General features: G+C 32.4%; 2 protein-coding genes and 1 long non-coding RNA gene across 6 annotated transcripts; all 3 read left to right on the plus strand.

Annotated features, from left to right (window-relative positions):
- The first annotated feature begins 3,674 nt into the window (after nucleotides 1-3,674).
- LOC124942530 lies at nucleotides 3,675-7,156 on the plus strand. 4 transcript variants are annotated; one of them, XM_047483053.1, is made up of 11 exons: nucleotides 3,675-3,854; nucleotides 3,962-4,003; nucleotides 4,440-4,489; nucleotides 4,583-4,733; nucleotides 4,815-5,031; nucleotides 5,103-5,207; nucleotides 5,290-5,418; nucleotides 5,517-5,566; nucleotides 5,654-5,751; nucleotides 6,110-6,394; nucleotides 6,469-7,156. In XM_047483053.1, exons 3-11 carry the CDS (start codon nucleotides 4,454-4,456, stop codon nucleotides 6,964-6,966), a joined length of 1,569 nt encoding a protein of 522 aa, XP_047339009.1. In that variant the 5' UTR covers nucleotides 3,675-3,854; nucleotides 3,962-4,003; nucleotides 4,440-4,453; the 3' UTR covers nucleotides 6,967-7,156. The 4 variants fall into 4 exon arrangements, with proteins under 4 accessions (XP_047339009.1, XP_047339010.1, XP_047339011.1 ...); XM_047483054.1 differs by having other exon boundaries at nucleotides 3,676-3,854; nucleotides 4,598-4,733; XM_047483055.1 differs by lacking the exons at nucleotides 3,675-3,854; nucleotides 3,962-4,003 and adding an exon at nucleotides 4,090-4,129 and having other exon boundaries at nucleotides 4,598-4,733.
- Nucleotides 7,157-8,860: 1,704 nt separating this feature from the next.
- LOC124942094 (protein unc-13 homolog) lies at nucleotides 8,861-12,411 on the plus strand. Its single transcript, XM_047482511.1, has 4 exons — nucleotides 8,861-9,521; nucleotides 9,617-10,897; nucleotides 10,976-11,165; nucleotides 11,247-12,411. The coding sequence occupies exons 1-4, from the start codon at nucleotides 9,093-9,095 to the stop codon at nucleotides 12,176-12,178; spliced, it is 2,832 nt and encodes a 943-aa protein (XP_047338467.1). The 5' UTR covers nucleotides 8,861-9,092; the 3' UTR covers nucleotides 12,179-12,411.
- A 702-nt stretch (nucleotides 12,412-13,113) lies between these two features.
- LOC124941130 lies at nucleotides 13,114-14,082 on the plus strand. The gene is made up of 3 exons (XR_007099602.1): nucleotides 13,114-13,168; nucleotides 13,557-13,601; nucleotides 13,735-14,082. It is a non-coding gene; the product is annotated as an uncharacterized LOC124941130 (long non-coding RNA).
- The last annotated feature ends 1,862 nt before the right edge of the window (nucleotides 14,083-15,944 follow it).

The following is a 15,944-nucleotide window of genomic DNA, read 5'->3' on the forward strand; positions in this document are numbered from 1 at the left end:
CAAATTTGTCAAATCATAATTATGATTGTATATATTCTGTTACACAAAAAAGAAATTAAGATGGTATATATTCTGTTACACAAAAAAGAAATTAAGATGGTATATATTCTGTTACACAAAAAAGAAATTAAGATGGTATATATTCTATTACACAAAAAAAGAAACAAATCTTAATCATAATTATCGTTATAATTAATTATGATTTTATTCATGACGTAAAAATTAAAATACTAATCTTTGAGATATAATTGTTTAGAGTGATGAAGGTTTTGTCAATATTTTTATTTTTTTTATTATTAGTTACTACCGGTAATACAAAACGGGTGAGGGTAAAAGTTTGCGTCGATGAATGTCACTGGACCTTCTCTTCATATGAATTGTTATCGTAATTGTGTGTCAAGAACTCAAGATGTCCATTTCAACCTCCTCAATTTGCTTCACTTGCTTGTGCTCACAATTGCACAAATGTGAAATGTTCCAAACATGATTATGGTACACAAAATTCAAACAAAGTATTTTATTATTTAGTGTATATGTTTAGTAAAATGAAGTTTTGCAAATGTTAATGAGGTATTCTAAACTATATATATTGATATTGCAGGTTCATCACAATTGAAAGAATGCACAAATGACTGCACAAATAGTTGCTTAAATTAAAGAAGTTTGGTGTGATTTGTTTTTGATATCTCATGCCCCAATAATTTTATTGGGTGGAATTTATCATATATATATCTAAGTATAGAATTTAAGTTATTTGTTATTTCAGTTTTTAAAATATATTACCTCTTTGTTTCTATGTTGAAATGATTGAGATCAATAATTATCCACATTTGTTAGAATAACGAGTTGTTAATTGCCAACATTTACGTTATTAACACGACACTCTAACTAAGAAAGTTAGGGCAAAACAGAGAAATGATTTAAACAACGAAATTATAATGAAAACAAGATCACGAATCCTACGTGGTTTGCCACATGTGCAGGAGAGAGAAAAAAAAATTAATTACATTTTTTTTTCGAAAAAATGACTATGTTCGGGATATTTTTGTCCGAACATGACTATGTGTAGGAGAGAAGTTTTTTTGGAAAAATGACCCTGGAAGATTTTTGTCCTGAACATGGACATGTACAGGAGAGAAAAAAATATGAATATATTTTTTTTGGAAAAGTGTTATGTTTGGGATATTTTTTATTTCTCTTTCCTATACAAATGACAGTTAATGATGACAATTTGAAACCGTCCCGCGATAATCACACTGAATTGTTCCGTTTGGGGCGGTTTTTCCCCGACTTGATCGGTAGTTGACCGGGGATGAGCGATGATGATATTTGTGTCCATATCCCGACCCGATCTCACTATGATTCTGCCCCGAACACTATAAACATAATTAAATATATAAAATCACAAATATATATTTATTCATTATATTTTATAAGAGTTTTAAGTTTATTTTTTTATAATAATATAAATTTTCAATATATTACAATATATATTATATTAAAAAAAACGTTTATATAATTTTATTAAATAATTTTTATTTTTATTTTTATTTTTAGAAAATATGATATAAATGATGCCCCTCGGGGATTTTCCAAAACCAAACGAGGCGTGGATGATAATGCATTCCCCACCTCAAATTGCCAATTATCATCTTAGACCACATCAGATTTGAAGGTTTACTTTCGTTCTCAACTTTGTTACTATATCACGGCTCATTTTAGAATATCTTTAACCTGTTACTTTATTTAGTTTATTACATTAAGAATATATAAATAAAAATATTCATAATTGATGTGTTATCATAATAACTATGCTAAAATTAATATATAGTTTAAGGGATTTTTTTTCTTTTTGCTTAAGGACGTTTGAAATTGTCAAAAATGATGGATTGACTAAACTCAAACAATAGTTGTCAAAGGGGAAATGTTCTCTTAAAAAAATAGTTTTGGAAAAAATTATTTCAAGGACTGTTTTTAAATTTTAATAAAAACTTATTAAATGACATGGCAAAGAAATGATTTGACATTCATATTTTTTTTATAAAATATATGTCACATGACTCACATAATATATAAAAAAAGAATGAACCCTTTTAATTATTAAAATAAAAGCACGCTAAGAAAGAAGAAAGATGTTGTTTGTATATTGTATCAATTCTTTTTTTTTTTCTTTAAAGGATATCACGATAAATTCATTAATTAAATAGGGAAAAACAACTAACTAAATAAAATGTATGTATAAATTATAACTTGTTCTATCATGGATTATAGCATTGTCTATTCTATAAGCCCCTATCGATTTTAACTAATTTATTTATTTAACCCGTCATTACTTTAATTAAAAGGTTTTTTAGATTTTTGAATTTACTTACTAATGGAATTGAGGAAATTGGGTGAAATGTTGGAACTACGTGTACTCCAAGAACTAGATTATCATTATTGATTATTTGAAAGAAAGTATATTTTTGATGATAAAGAAGAAAACGTAAAAATATATTTTATAACTACTAAATAGTTTAAATAAAAATAATTTTATCGAGATTATCAAAATTTTATATTCGATTCTCACTTAAAAACATTTTATAATGAATACTATTGAGATGTCGGAATTAATTGACTTTATTTTAATTTTTTTAATAAATAATTAATTCTCATTAAATCAAATAAAGAAATAAAGAGTTACATATATAATATTAATTTGTAAATAATAAAAAATTATATTTAAAAAATCAAATTTAGACGTTAAATAATATAAATTTAAAAGATTAAGTTTCTAATGAAATTAATCTACCAATCACACGATTTCTTCAGGGTAACTCCGAGAACGAACTCAATTAAATTTAATAACAATAAACATTGAAGGAGGGGCAAGCCGAACAAACTAATTAAATGGTATTGAAAAAATCTCTACCCAGATTTCTGAGCGACAGTAAAATTTATCTTACCCTATGGTTGGTAACGTCGAAAAAAGTTTCGTCAAATATAAATTCATTAAAAATATATATTTATAAAAAAAGGTATACATTGATTAAAGATAAATTCATAAAACTCCTTCTAAGAAAAAAAAACTTAAAATTTGACATAATCATCATTTTGTCCTAAATAACTCGATAAATGGTCACCACACGATTGAAGGGTATCAGCAGCACGATCCATCAAAGATTAAGAGTATTATTCAGATTATAAAAAATCGAAATGATAAATTCAATCCGACTAAATAGATTATCGTACCACCGAAAGAGTCGTGAGTAAGCTGTCATTTTTTTTTATATAAAATATTCAAACATATAATATCACAACTTTTATACCCTATATTCAAACAATGTAAAGTGGGCCTAAGATTTTGTTAAATATAAAGAGAATCCAAAGATATTACTTTTATAAAAAAGAAAAAAAATTAAAAATCATAAGAAAAGGAAAAGAATTTCGTGAGAGAATTTGGATCATATACATAGGGTTTCACATAAGATAGATATAGCCAATGGTTTGATTTCCGCCACGTGTTCAACATTGCTTTTCCTAGTACGTTGCTTCTGTAACTGCTACTCCCACCTCAACCGTTCTCTTTCACTTTTTTTTTTCTTACTTTAGTTTCATCATCCCCATCAATGAATACCCTAAAAGAATCACTTTTCTTCATTTGAATTTGATATGGAATTTTATGCAAAACTCATGAATTTGGAATACCCAATTGTTTAAATTCTTAGGGCTTTAACAATCAATCAAGATCTCTGAAGGTGGGCCATGGAAAAGAAATACAGAATGATCACCTCCTGTTTCTTCATCCCTATCAGCTGGATTGCTCATTCCATGTCTTTACATGGCAATCTCATTTGTCTTGTTGAAATGGAAATGTATTGTTTTCTTTATATTTTTAAAATTCAGAAATTATTCATTTTCATTCCTATAAGTTTCTTCACTTTTCAAGCTAAAGACCAATCTGATTTCTGCTTTTCTGCAGATCCAATTGCTTTAACGGTAGATGATGTCTCCAGCTTCTTCTGTAAGTTCCATAATTCTAGGCTTTTCTTTTTCAGCATTTTCTTGTCTATAAATCAATTGTTATTCACAAACGATTTTAGGGAATTCGCAAGGCTGGATTTCTTTCATTAGATGTTTGGCAAACTTTGTATGAATTCATCTTCTAGTTTCATGTCAGTTCTTTGATTATATGTTGAATCTTTTTCATCTTTGGTTTGAGCTTGTTTGATGTGGAGTTATTTGAGTTTTTTTCAAACTTTATTCCATCACCAAACAAGATTTTGCATTCATAATCCTGATTTTTTCAAATAACCCAAATCAAATAAGCTCTTAGTCTCCCAGTTCTGTTTAGAACTTAAACTGTAAGCTCATCTCTGTTTTATTTCATCCATTAATTTCACTAGTACTTATTTGATGGAGCTTGTCTGACTAATGAGGAATATTTATCCTTCTTGTAGGAACTAAAGGACAGATGGTAGATTTGTTTATAAATGGAGTCAGGAATAATGTAAGAACTAATTCAGAACTTCTAAATTTGTCTTTCTTTTTCGAGTTTTAAATTGCTTATATAAGAACCCATAAACATTTGAAGTATATTCAGCTTGGCTTTTTCCAGGTTTCAAATAAAAATTCATTGAGATGCAATTATGCTCTTTCTACTCAACCTGGTTATGGCTCATCCATAGATGACATATTTACCCGATTCTTGGCCTTGACTTCTTATATAAGTCGTCAATTCCTTAGTTTTATAGGTGAGTCTTCATTCATTGTTTAATTTCCTTTTAGTTTTTCAGATTGCAGAATCTGGATTATATATTTTAATTTTTTTGCAGAGGATCTTGTTGATAGAGATGTTAATAGACGCTCTGAAGATGTTGTTGTTGTTGATAGTGGTTCTGGAGAGGACTCGAGTAGTTTCAACTCTCCACTTGTTCATGAATGTTGTTGTTCGCCTTCTTCTTCTTCTTCTAGATATTCATTTTGCAGCACACGCCTGGAATTTGTACAGAGGAATTGCAATTCTTGGGGTGTTCCCTTCGTTTTTCAAGGGTATTTATAGATATTCTTATTTGTTTTCATTCTTTATATATATATATCTAATTCATTATTGCAATTTGTAGGTTAGTAATCCCATTTTTTACTATAAAACTTGCCTGGAAGATGGCTTCAGCCTCATGGAGATATTCTGTTTCTTATGTTGTATATGCTCAAACTAGAGCTCAGAGGTAAAAAGTCTTTTCTTATTGTCTTAAAGAAGTACCCATCAGTATTAATTTTTTCATACAAGTTATCCTCTCCTTGTTCTAGAATTGTTTCTCGAATAAGGACGACACTTCATGGTTCATCGGACGATATTGGTTGGCTACAACACACTCCTGGTTTGGCTCCTGTTGAGGACGGTTCTACTAGATTCATGGAATTATTACAATGTGTTAGGTACTAAATGCAAAACCACCCATTGATATTAATACAAAAGTGTTTCCAAACGGGGCCAATTTTTGGCTGTTTTTTACAAATTTCCTTGTATTTTGCAGGACTAACGATCACAAACTTCCCAACACGTTTGTTTATCTTCTGATCCCAGGCATAACGAGAAATTCTACATTTTTTTTATCTTTCTTTCTTTGACATAATATTGCCTCTTATTGTCCATGTTCTCTATATTTCTCAGGACTTTTTAGCAATCATAGTCCTTTGTATTTTGTTAGCACCAAAAGGTTCTTCTCAAAGATGGGCTTAGCTTGCCATATAGCAAGAATTCACAGTGAGGTGCAATTTTCAATCTTTCTTTTTATTCAACAATAGAGGAAAGCTTGACTGACTTAAGTTCTTACGAAAGTGAATTATTGTTCAAATGTTATTTGAATTTTAATCTCAAATAAGCCATTACCCCATTATCAATCATCCATCAATATACTGTCGACAATGTTATTTGAAATAACTTGGTCATTATCTAAATAACCCAACATCGAACAATGCCTAAACTATTGATTGTATCTATGAAGTTATAAAAGGAAAAATAGTGTGTAATTTGGCACCATTCTGGTTGATGATAGGAACCTTCATCAAACAATGCCATATTTATCTACTATGACTCTTGATTCTATTTGTTTATTGTTGTGTTAAGGCATCTGTAGAGCAAAATGCATGGGAGCTGAAGCAATATATCGAGGAACTCTATTGGGGTTCAGGGAAACATGTCATGCTCCTCGGGCATAGTAAGGGAGGGGTGGATGCCGCAGCTTCTTTATCATTGTATTGGGATGATTTAAAAGACAAAGTCGCTGGACTCGCACTCGTTCAGAGCCCATATGGAGGAACACCCATAGCTTCCGACATTCTTCGCGAAGGCCAGATTGCTGACAAGGAAACACGCACCATCATGGAATTCTTTATATGCAAGGTCATTAAGGTAACCATCTTTCTTATAAAATTACTTCCATGTTAGGCCTTGATCTTCTTTGATTAAAAATTGGCAATTTGCAGGGAGATATACGGGCATTGGAGGATCTAACATATGAGAGGCGAAGGGAATTCATAATGAATCACAAACTGCCACTTGATATCCCAATAATCTCATTTAATTCTGAAGCAAGTATAGCTCCTGGTGTACTTGCCTCATTGTCACACATTGCTCAAGCTGAGCTTCCATTTCCTAAACTTGGTAACCAGGAGGGTGTTATTATTCAAAGGGGGGGTCATAAAGTGCCAGTTATTGTACCCATATCGGCAGTGTTGGCTGTGTTTGCTCTTCATTTGAAGCTAAGGTATGGAGAAAAGAGTGATGGATTAGTCACTTGTTGTGATGCTGAAGTACCGGGGTCAGTGGTGGTTAGACCGAACCAGAAATTGGATCATGCTTGGATGGTCTACTCTTCTTGGAGAAAAGATCCAGAAATGGCTGATGCTTCTTGTGAAATGTGTGAGGCTTTGTTTACTATGCTTGTGGAACTTGGAAAAGGGAAGCAAAAAAGAATTAACTAAAAGGGATTGTGATATTAGTTACATGTTTTGTAATTTATTTTATTTGGTTACTTACAAAAGCTTAATTGACTGATATTAATATACTGTTACATTTATTATACATTTGAGATTATAGAAGAATTGTTACCTCTTCGAGTTGATTGTAGTTAAGTTTGATATCTTGTTTCGACTAAAAGGTCACTGTAATTTGTTGGGTATGAAGGTATGATCTTTCAACTTTTGATAACAATTTTGGAGCTTCAATGCTACTTTTTGGGTTTCTAATATGTTGTGTAACTTATGAAACTTTGGAAGTTGATTATGATTGAAATTGTCAAAAGTTTGGGGTATACATAGGGTTGTCCTTTGTGTATCCCCTTATGTGTATTTGGTCTCTCATTATATATGGAATCTATATAAGATTTATGAAGAGATTGACTAACTAGGGCCGATGAGAAAAAATAAGAAAAATGACGTGGATTCAAAGCTCGAAACTATATAATTTCCTTTCCAGTATGTTTGGTTGAATTTAGTTTAGATCGGGACTGGATATTCAACACTTTACTTATAAAACGATGTTAAACACATGTAACATGTTTATTTCAATTTTGTAGGAGTACAATTTGGAACAAAATTATTTATTACACTTCAACTTGTTACTTTATAAAATAGTATTTACACTTTCAAAGACTAATTTAGATCATGTATTTAGTTATTAGATTTCTCATAACTTTTATTTGAGAGATCTAACTAATACTTAGTTATTATTAATTTTTTACTCAGTAATTTTTATATTATTAATTTATTTTATTTATTATTACAAAACTGTTATTTTTTTAAGAGAAAAAAAATTGATAGAAAAAAGTTTAATTAAAGTAAGTAGTTATTTAAATAATTTAAACAATAATAATTATTGTTTCATATATTTTTCATCAATCAAATTAATTAATACCTTTTATTTCATTTTTATTTTTCTTATAACTCAATTTTCACAATCCTAAATTGAAATAAAGTTATTTAAATAATCTAATAAATTATTTAAATAATCTCAATCCAAACAAACTTTATAATAAAAGAACAGAAAGAATGTGAATTAATTTGAATAAAATACTTGATAAAAAAACAAAAAAACAATAAAAAATAAAAAAATACTTGAGTATATTATACTTTACAAATATACTTTATCTCAATTGTTTAAAAAATATTTACAAATATTATTCGATCCGATATCCTCAAGCGTATGACTATGACGTGACAATTTTATGTAATCATAATTAAAAGTGTTTTTTAATTTCAAAATAAATATTTTATGTATCATAATTTGATTAATAAAGTTATAGTTAAACTTTTTTAAAAAAAAATATGAATAACAAAATAAAAATATAATAAAAAAGCTGAATGTTTTGAAAATGATTTGTTTATTCATATTGTTTACGTAAAATTGTCACATCATACACTTTAAGTTAGTGATTGAAAATTTGACCAAAAATAAAACATACGTATTTATTTGAATATTTTTAAATCCAGAATAAAATATATATTTCTTAAAATACAGAAATCTTAAATAATTTTATCCAAAAATAAAATATAAAATTTCTTTTAATATGACAGCTCTCCTATGGGATATATTGTCACCTCTCTCTCCTTAAACAAAGAAAAAATAATCAATAATCAATTAAATAATTATGTAACTTCTTTATATAAATCTTTAAACAATTATGAATATCTTTTTATAGTTTGTATGATGTATGTTTATTTAATGCAATCCCTTGTTTCTCTTTATAATTAATTAAAATAAATAAAAAAAAGTCTTATAACAATTTAATAAATTAAAAACTCAATCTTTATTTGAAATTTGGATTTTAGAAGGAGCCTGCGATGATCATCTCTCTTTCATAAAATGGCTACCAAACGCGGTTTCTATAATCGCAATCGCTCCGATCCAGAAGAAAGCTTCCCGTTCACCATTGTTTACACTTTCAACGCTGCTTAATTCCCTTTCTCTTTCGCTTTCCCTTTCCCTTTACCAAATTCAAATCAAGATCATCAATCCTACATCATATTACATATCTTACAAATCAAGCAAAGAATAAACCCTTTTCAATCTCAGTTTTATATTCGAAAAGAAGCTATACCCACGTCTAAACATGGGGATTACCACCACTGACGATGGTCATATCCCGATATTATCTTCCGATCATCTCTCAAACCCATTTTCTCAGCTGGGTTTAGACCTATCTGACTCTGACCTTCGTGAAACAGCATATGAACTTCTGGTCGGTGCTTGCCGGAGCACCGGAGGGAAACCATTGACTTACATATCTCAATCGCAGAAAGCGGCGCCAGGTGTTGAAAGGTCACCTTCGTTGTCAATTTCACCTTCTTTGCAGCGATCTTTAACTTTAGCTGCGGCGAGTAAGGTTAAGAAAGCGCTGGGATTGAAGTCGTCTAAGAATGGTCAAGTTCAGACGAAGAAACCAGTGACGGTTGGAGAACTTATTAGGGTTCAGATGAGGATTTCTGAACAGACAGATTCTAGAATTCGTAGAGGACATTTGAGGGTTTCTTCTGGTCAGGTGATTGATTAGTGGGTTTTTTGTTTTTCCATATATGTATATGATTAGATTTGATTAAGAAAGAACCCTGATTTTTGTTTTTGTTTTTGTTACAGTTAGGAAGACGTATAGATACAATGGTTTTACCTCTTGAGCTTTTACAGCAGTTTAAACCATCGGATTTTCCAAACCAACGAGAATATGAATCATGGCAGAGAAGAAATCTTAGAATTCTTGAAGCTGGATTACTCCTTCATCCTCATTTGCCTTTAGATAAGAATGATGCTAATGCACAAAAGCTTCAACAGATAATCAATGGAGCTTCGAATAAGCCACTTGATGCAGGAAAGTATAGCGAACAGATGCAGATTCTTCGTAACAGCGTATTATCTCTTGCTTGCAGATCAAAAGATGGTTCTTCATCTGAGAAATGTCATTGGGCAGATGGGTATCCGTTGAATCTAAGAATCTATCAGAGTCTTCTAGAAAGTTGCTTTGATGTTAACGATGAAACATCTGTAGTTGAAGAAGTTGATGAGGTTTTGGAACTGGTTAAGAGGATTTGGGTTGTTCTAGGAATGAACCAGTTGCTGCATAATCTTATCTTTTCATGGGTTTTCTTCAATCGATATGTTTCTACAGGACAAGTAAACAACGATCTGCTTATTGCAGCTAGTAATCTGTTGTTAGAAGTCGAAAAGGGATCGAAAACAACCTATGATGATTCGGAATTCTCTCGTGCGTCGACTTCTGTATCAAGATTGATTCTCGGTTGGGCAGAGAAAAGGCTTGTTTCGTATCACGATACATTTTATAGTCGAAACATTGGTTTAATGCGGATTGTTGTTTCGTTAGCGGTTACATCGGGTAAGATAATGGGCAAGGACGTTTCTTTGGACGATTTTATCAGGTCCTCGGTTCGTTCTGCTTTTGCCCAGGCAAGTTTGCAGGCGAAAAATACCAAAATGTCATCGACGAACCAACAACAGAATCTAGTTCCGCTTCTTTCGATCATTTCGCAGGAGATAACTGAATTGGTTTACGCAGAAAAAGAACTGTATTGTCCGGTATTGAAGAGATGGAACCCTCGAGCAGCTGGTGTTGCGGTCGCGACTTATCATGCCTGCTTCGGGAATGAACTGAGGACATTCGTTTCAAATATAAACGAGTTGTCGCCAGATGCTGTTCAAGTTCTTTTAGCTGCTGATAAATTGGAGAGGCTTCTTGTTCGAACTGCTGTTGAAGATTCGGTTGATAGTGAAGATGGAGGGAAGGGTTTAATTCAAGCAATGGCTCCTTACGAGGCTGAAAATGTAATTGTGGGTCTGGTGAAGTCGTGGATATCAACTAGGGTCGATAGGCTTATGGAATGGGTCGATCGGAATCTACAACAAGAGGTAAAAGAAATGAGAAAATTTTGTTTTTATGAGATAATGTGGCGTTTTATGGTTTTTTCGGTTGATAATGTTCGACAGGTTTGGAATCCAAAGGCTAACAAAGAGCAAATCGCGCCTTCAGCTGTCGAGGTCCTTAGGATCATGGACGAAACGATAGAAGCGTTCTTTTTGTTGCCAATAACGAAGCATCCGGTCTTACTACCCGACCTGATAAGCGGTCTCGATTTATGCTTACTAGACTACATCTCAAAAGCAAAGTCTGGCTGTGGTAACTTCCTACAAATTCCCTCGATTATGTCTTAAATAAAAACATTAATCTTGACTGCTTATTGTCTTTCGAAATCTTCAGGTTCTCGAAGTACTTACATACCAACCATACCGGCCTTGACGAGATGTAAAAAGAGTTCTAAGTTTCAAGGTGTCTTTAAAAAGAAAGAGCCGTCGTCGAGAACCTTACATAAGAGGAAGCCTCAAGCAGGAACCATGGGCGGTGACATTCAACAATATTGCGTACGCATCAACACTTTGCAGCATATTCGATCGGAGATGGAAGCTTTAGTGAAAAAGGCAATAAACCATCTTCGAAACTCCAATACCACTCATGTAGACGATATCAACAAAGGGTTGGGTAAAAAATTTGAGCTTTCCGTCACAGCTTCCTCCGAAGGCATACACCAATTATGCGAAACAACCGCATACAAGATCGTGTTGCACGAGTTAAGCCATGCCCTCTTCGAAAACCTCTATGTAGGAATAGGAGAAGCTTCGGTCTCTAGAATAGAGCCTTTCCTTCAAGATCTCGAACAATATTTGGAGGTTGTTTCCATCACAGTTCACGACAGGGCGCGTACGCGTCTTATTACCGACATTATGAAGGCTTCTTTCGACGGTTTCTTGTTTGTTTTGCTGGCAGGAGGCCCTTTGCGCGGTTTCACGAGGCAAGATGGGGATTTAATAGAGGAGGATTTCAAGTTTCTTAAGGAATTGTTCTGGTCTAATGGGGATGGTTTGCCGGATGACTTGATAGATAAGCATTCAACTACTGTCAAGAGCGTTTTGCCTCTATTCCATATGGATAGTCATAGTCTTATCGATCAATTTAGAAGGTTTACTGTCGAAAGCTACGGTTCTTCAGCTAAATCCAGGCTTCCATTGCCACCAACCTCGGGTCAATGGAGTCCTATTGACCCTAACACGCTCTTGAGAGTTTTGTGTTACAGGAACGATGAAACCGCAACTAAGTTCTTGAAAAAGACTTATCACATGCCCAAGAAGCTTTGAATTGTGGTTGAGAGTTGAGACACTATGATTGGTAGATTTTCTCGCAAGAGAGAAATACCTCGATGCACAAGAACATTCTGGATGTCATCGTGCTGTAACAAACGTTAAACTGGTGTTCGTCGCGAACAGGAGAGTTGTGCATAATAAACTCTTGTAAAATAGAAAAAAAGATGAAAACAAAACCTTTCAACCACTATTTTGGTTCAATTGTGGAGTGTGTTTTGATTGTCTTAGTTTTTTTTATTATTTTATAATGTAGGGTTATTTGAAAATAATAACCCATGAAAATTTACATTATTTGAGATTTTATTTATAGATTTTGTTTGTGGATATAAATTACATAGTTTGTTAAATCTAGTGATATTAAATTTGTCAAATCCTCATAGTAGATTCTATGTAAGTTAAAGAAATTGTAAAAATTTAGTTTCCTAAAAAGCATTTAAAGCTTCTTACCAACATTTCTTTTGAATTAGCATTTTTTATAAAATAAATAAATTTTATTTAAATTTTATTTAGAATACCTAAATTTTGTTTCATTTTTTTTTTAAATCTTTATTACCCATTCAAATTTATAAAACATCTAAATTTATACCTAACTAATTCAAACCGAAAAATAAAATATCTATTTCGTCAAGTATATATGGTCATAATAATAGGTGGGGAAATTGGACGAAATGACCCTAAAAATAGGGGAAATTGCCTCCGTGGTCATCTTTAATAAAATTTGATCTGATGACCACTTATTTTTTTTTTGACGAATTTACCCTTTTCGCGTAACGCGAAGGGACTTCGCGTTTCGCGAAGTGAGACGCTGTGAAAAGTCCAGAATACCCCTACTATATAATAAAATCCGGCCATCTTTTTTTCATTTCTTTTCTTCTTCTTCTCTCTCTTCTCCCCTCTTCTCCTCCTTCTCTCTATAGGAGGCGGCTTCTGCGGCGACGATGAGCACCACGACGAGCACCACGACGAGCACGAGCATCCCACTTGGTACGTTTATTCTCTTCAAGTTTCATATATCTTCATGTTTTTGTTGTTCGTTTATCATCTTCACATCTGCATTTTTGAATCACTGTTTTTGTTTTTGAATCTGCATCTGCACCACGATGAGACTTAGCGTTTCGCTAAGCCTTAGCGTTTCGCTAAGACCTTCTCGTTTCTTTCTTAATCATCAATCACATCTATTTACCCCGATCTGCAGTTTTAGCTAAATCTTATGCTGACTTTTATGGCCAAAAGCAGAGTCTGGATTGAAATATTGTTTATTCAATTAATGTGTCAGTTGAAACCTGAGGAAGGTCCAGATTATGAAATAAATGTGGTTCCTTTAATTGTTTCTTCAACTAATACCTTACCAGTTTTTTTTCTTATGCTTTAGATGATGTCTTACTTTCCTCTTTAGAGAGATGGAAAGCTTCAAGTGGTATGTTTTATAGGGAAATCTTGTGCTTTCTTGCATGATTGAATTGTATCTTTGTTCAGATTATTATATGTACTAAACCATTTTGAGATCTTATATGTCACTCTCTTTGTTTTCTATGGGATCTTATATCTAGAGTGCTCTTCAAGCCTCGATAAATGGCAAATAATGAGGTGGAATCGAACGCACTTCGTGGAGTAGAATGGGAAGTTGTTTCACCTACAACATCGGCTGCTGCTGCTGCTCCTAGTACACATGCTAAAGACACAAATGCATTTTGGTCATTATTGGACAGCAATGGCAGAAGGAAATGTGGCAGGTTTTATCATTAAGATGGTGAAGGGACATCAATATTGCTAGTAATTTAAAGGGTGGAACTAACTATTGCACTTGTTAATATAAATTGTAGTAATTGGTTGTGAATTGTGATACAATTACTTTGATCATATGCAATGTTTCAAGTTAAAAGTTTTTTCTTTGCATACTTTCATTACAATCATAATGATGTTTTAAACCAAACTTTATTCATAGTGTTCCTAATGATGTTTTAAACCAAACTTTTAAATATATGTTATATTACTAAACAAAACTTTCAATTTTCTTGTTGCTATTTTACTAGCATCTTGTCTTGGTGTAGTATTCTGGATTGGAATTCAGTATTTTTTTCAGATTAACAAATAACAACTCTAGATATAGTCGATGTAATCTTTGTGTTTAGCATTGTTTTTATGAAAAAATCTTTTTAAAAAGAAGCATATTTGGACAATGTTGGACACAAAATTACAGAGGTTATATAACTACCTATATAAGTATATATAATGAGAACATGTTCTAAGAGTTACATCAGCCTAGTAGTAGTATTCTCATTCGTGGTTAGGAATGATCTTTATTGAGAGGTTTCAAGTTGATGGTGTGGGCAAGGCCTCTCCGGTTCTCCTCTAGTCCACATGATTATGAGATCTCCTCGTTTTCTTTCCAATGTGAACAAAGTGCCTGCATAGACAACGACAATCCATGAATTATGAGGTATCAAATGAAGTAAAAAAGGAAAAACTATAATTTAGATCTTGATAAGAGAAAATAATTGGTAATTTTCCAATAAGATCTTGATTATGAAAGTACAAATAAGCTGAATGAGTATAACCAAATGAAGTAACCAAAACTATACTATCTGGATCATAACCAAAGGAAGAAAAATCACTTTTAATTTTATGTTTGGTAATTTTCCAACAAGATTGTGAATTTGTGAGTATGATGATAGAGATAGTGACAAATACCTAATCCATATGCAATCATTGCCCATAAGAAATATCCTGCTCTGAGATTCTTCTTTGATAACCAGTCAAACCTCTTCATATGCGCGCCTTAGCGTTACGCTAAGTGCTTAACGAAACGTTAAGTGCTTTGCGTAACGCTAAGTGCTTAACGAATCGCTAAGTGCTTAGCGAGACGGGAGACGCGAATCTTCCCTGAAACGGAACTCTAATGAGCTGCAAATATCATCATGAACAATAATGAACCAAAATATCAACCAATATGAAGAATAATGAACCAAATATCAACCAATATCAACAAATATCAACAAATACCAACAAATATCAACCAATATCAACCAAATATAAACAAATATTAACCAATATGAATAGATTAAACGATTTAGGGTTAGAGTTTGGGTTTGAAACATGGATGTGTATGATGAAAATCGATTCAGGTTAGGTTAAGTTTACTTATCTTTCATTTGATGTTGTTTTCCGTAGGCGCCCTCGCCGTCGCTTCGCCGCCACTGTCGAAGTTTCGCCGCCGCCACCGTTTCGCCGCCGTCGACGAACAAGAACAGAGAGAGAAGAGAGAGAAACGAAATGAAGAAAATGAAAAAATTTTAGTATATATATTCACACTGTTTCACTTCGCGTTTCGCGAAGTCCCTTCGCGTTACGCGAAAAGGGTAATTTCGTCTAAAAAAAATAAAGTGGTCACCAGATCAAATTTATTATTGGGTGACCACGGAGGCAAATAACCCAATTTTTAGGGTCATTTCGTCCAATTTCCCAATAGGTGTGAATCGATATGATATATCGATTTTTTATCTATCATATATATTTTACCGAAATTTTCGATATTGAAAAAATTATATCGATACCGCACTAAAATCTCGGCATAATACCGATCATACCGATTATTTACGGTATACTAAGATTTCGATACAATATCGATATTATACTGATATACCAGAAAAAAAATACGGGTCAAATCATTAGTAATTATTTATAAGTATTATATATATTTTGCCGAATTGTCAAACTATGATTTTTTATTTGGGTTCAATTGTGATATTGATTTTTTTTT

The sequence above is a fragment of the Impatiens glandulifera genome, chromosome 6, assembly GCF_907164915.1.
Source record: "Impatiens glandulifera chromosome 6, dImpGla2.1, whole genome shotgun sequence".
Taxonomy (NCBI): Eukaryota; Viridiplantae; Streptophyta; class Magnoliopsida; order Ericales; family Balsaminaceae; genus Impatiens; species Impatiens glandulifera.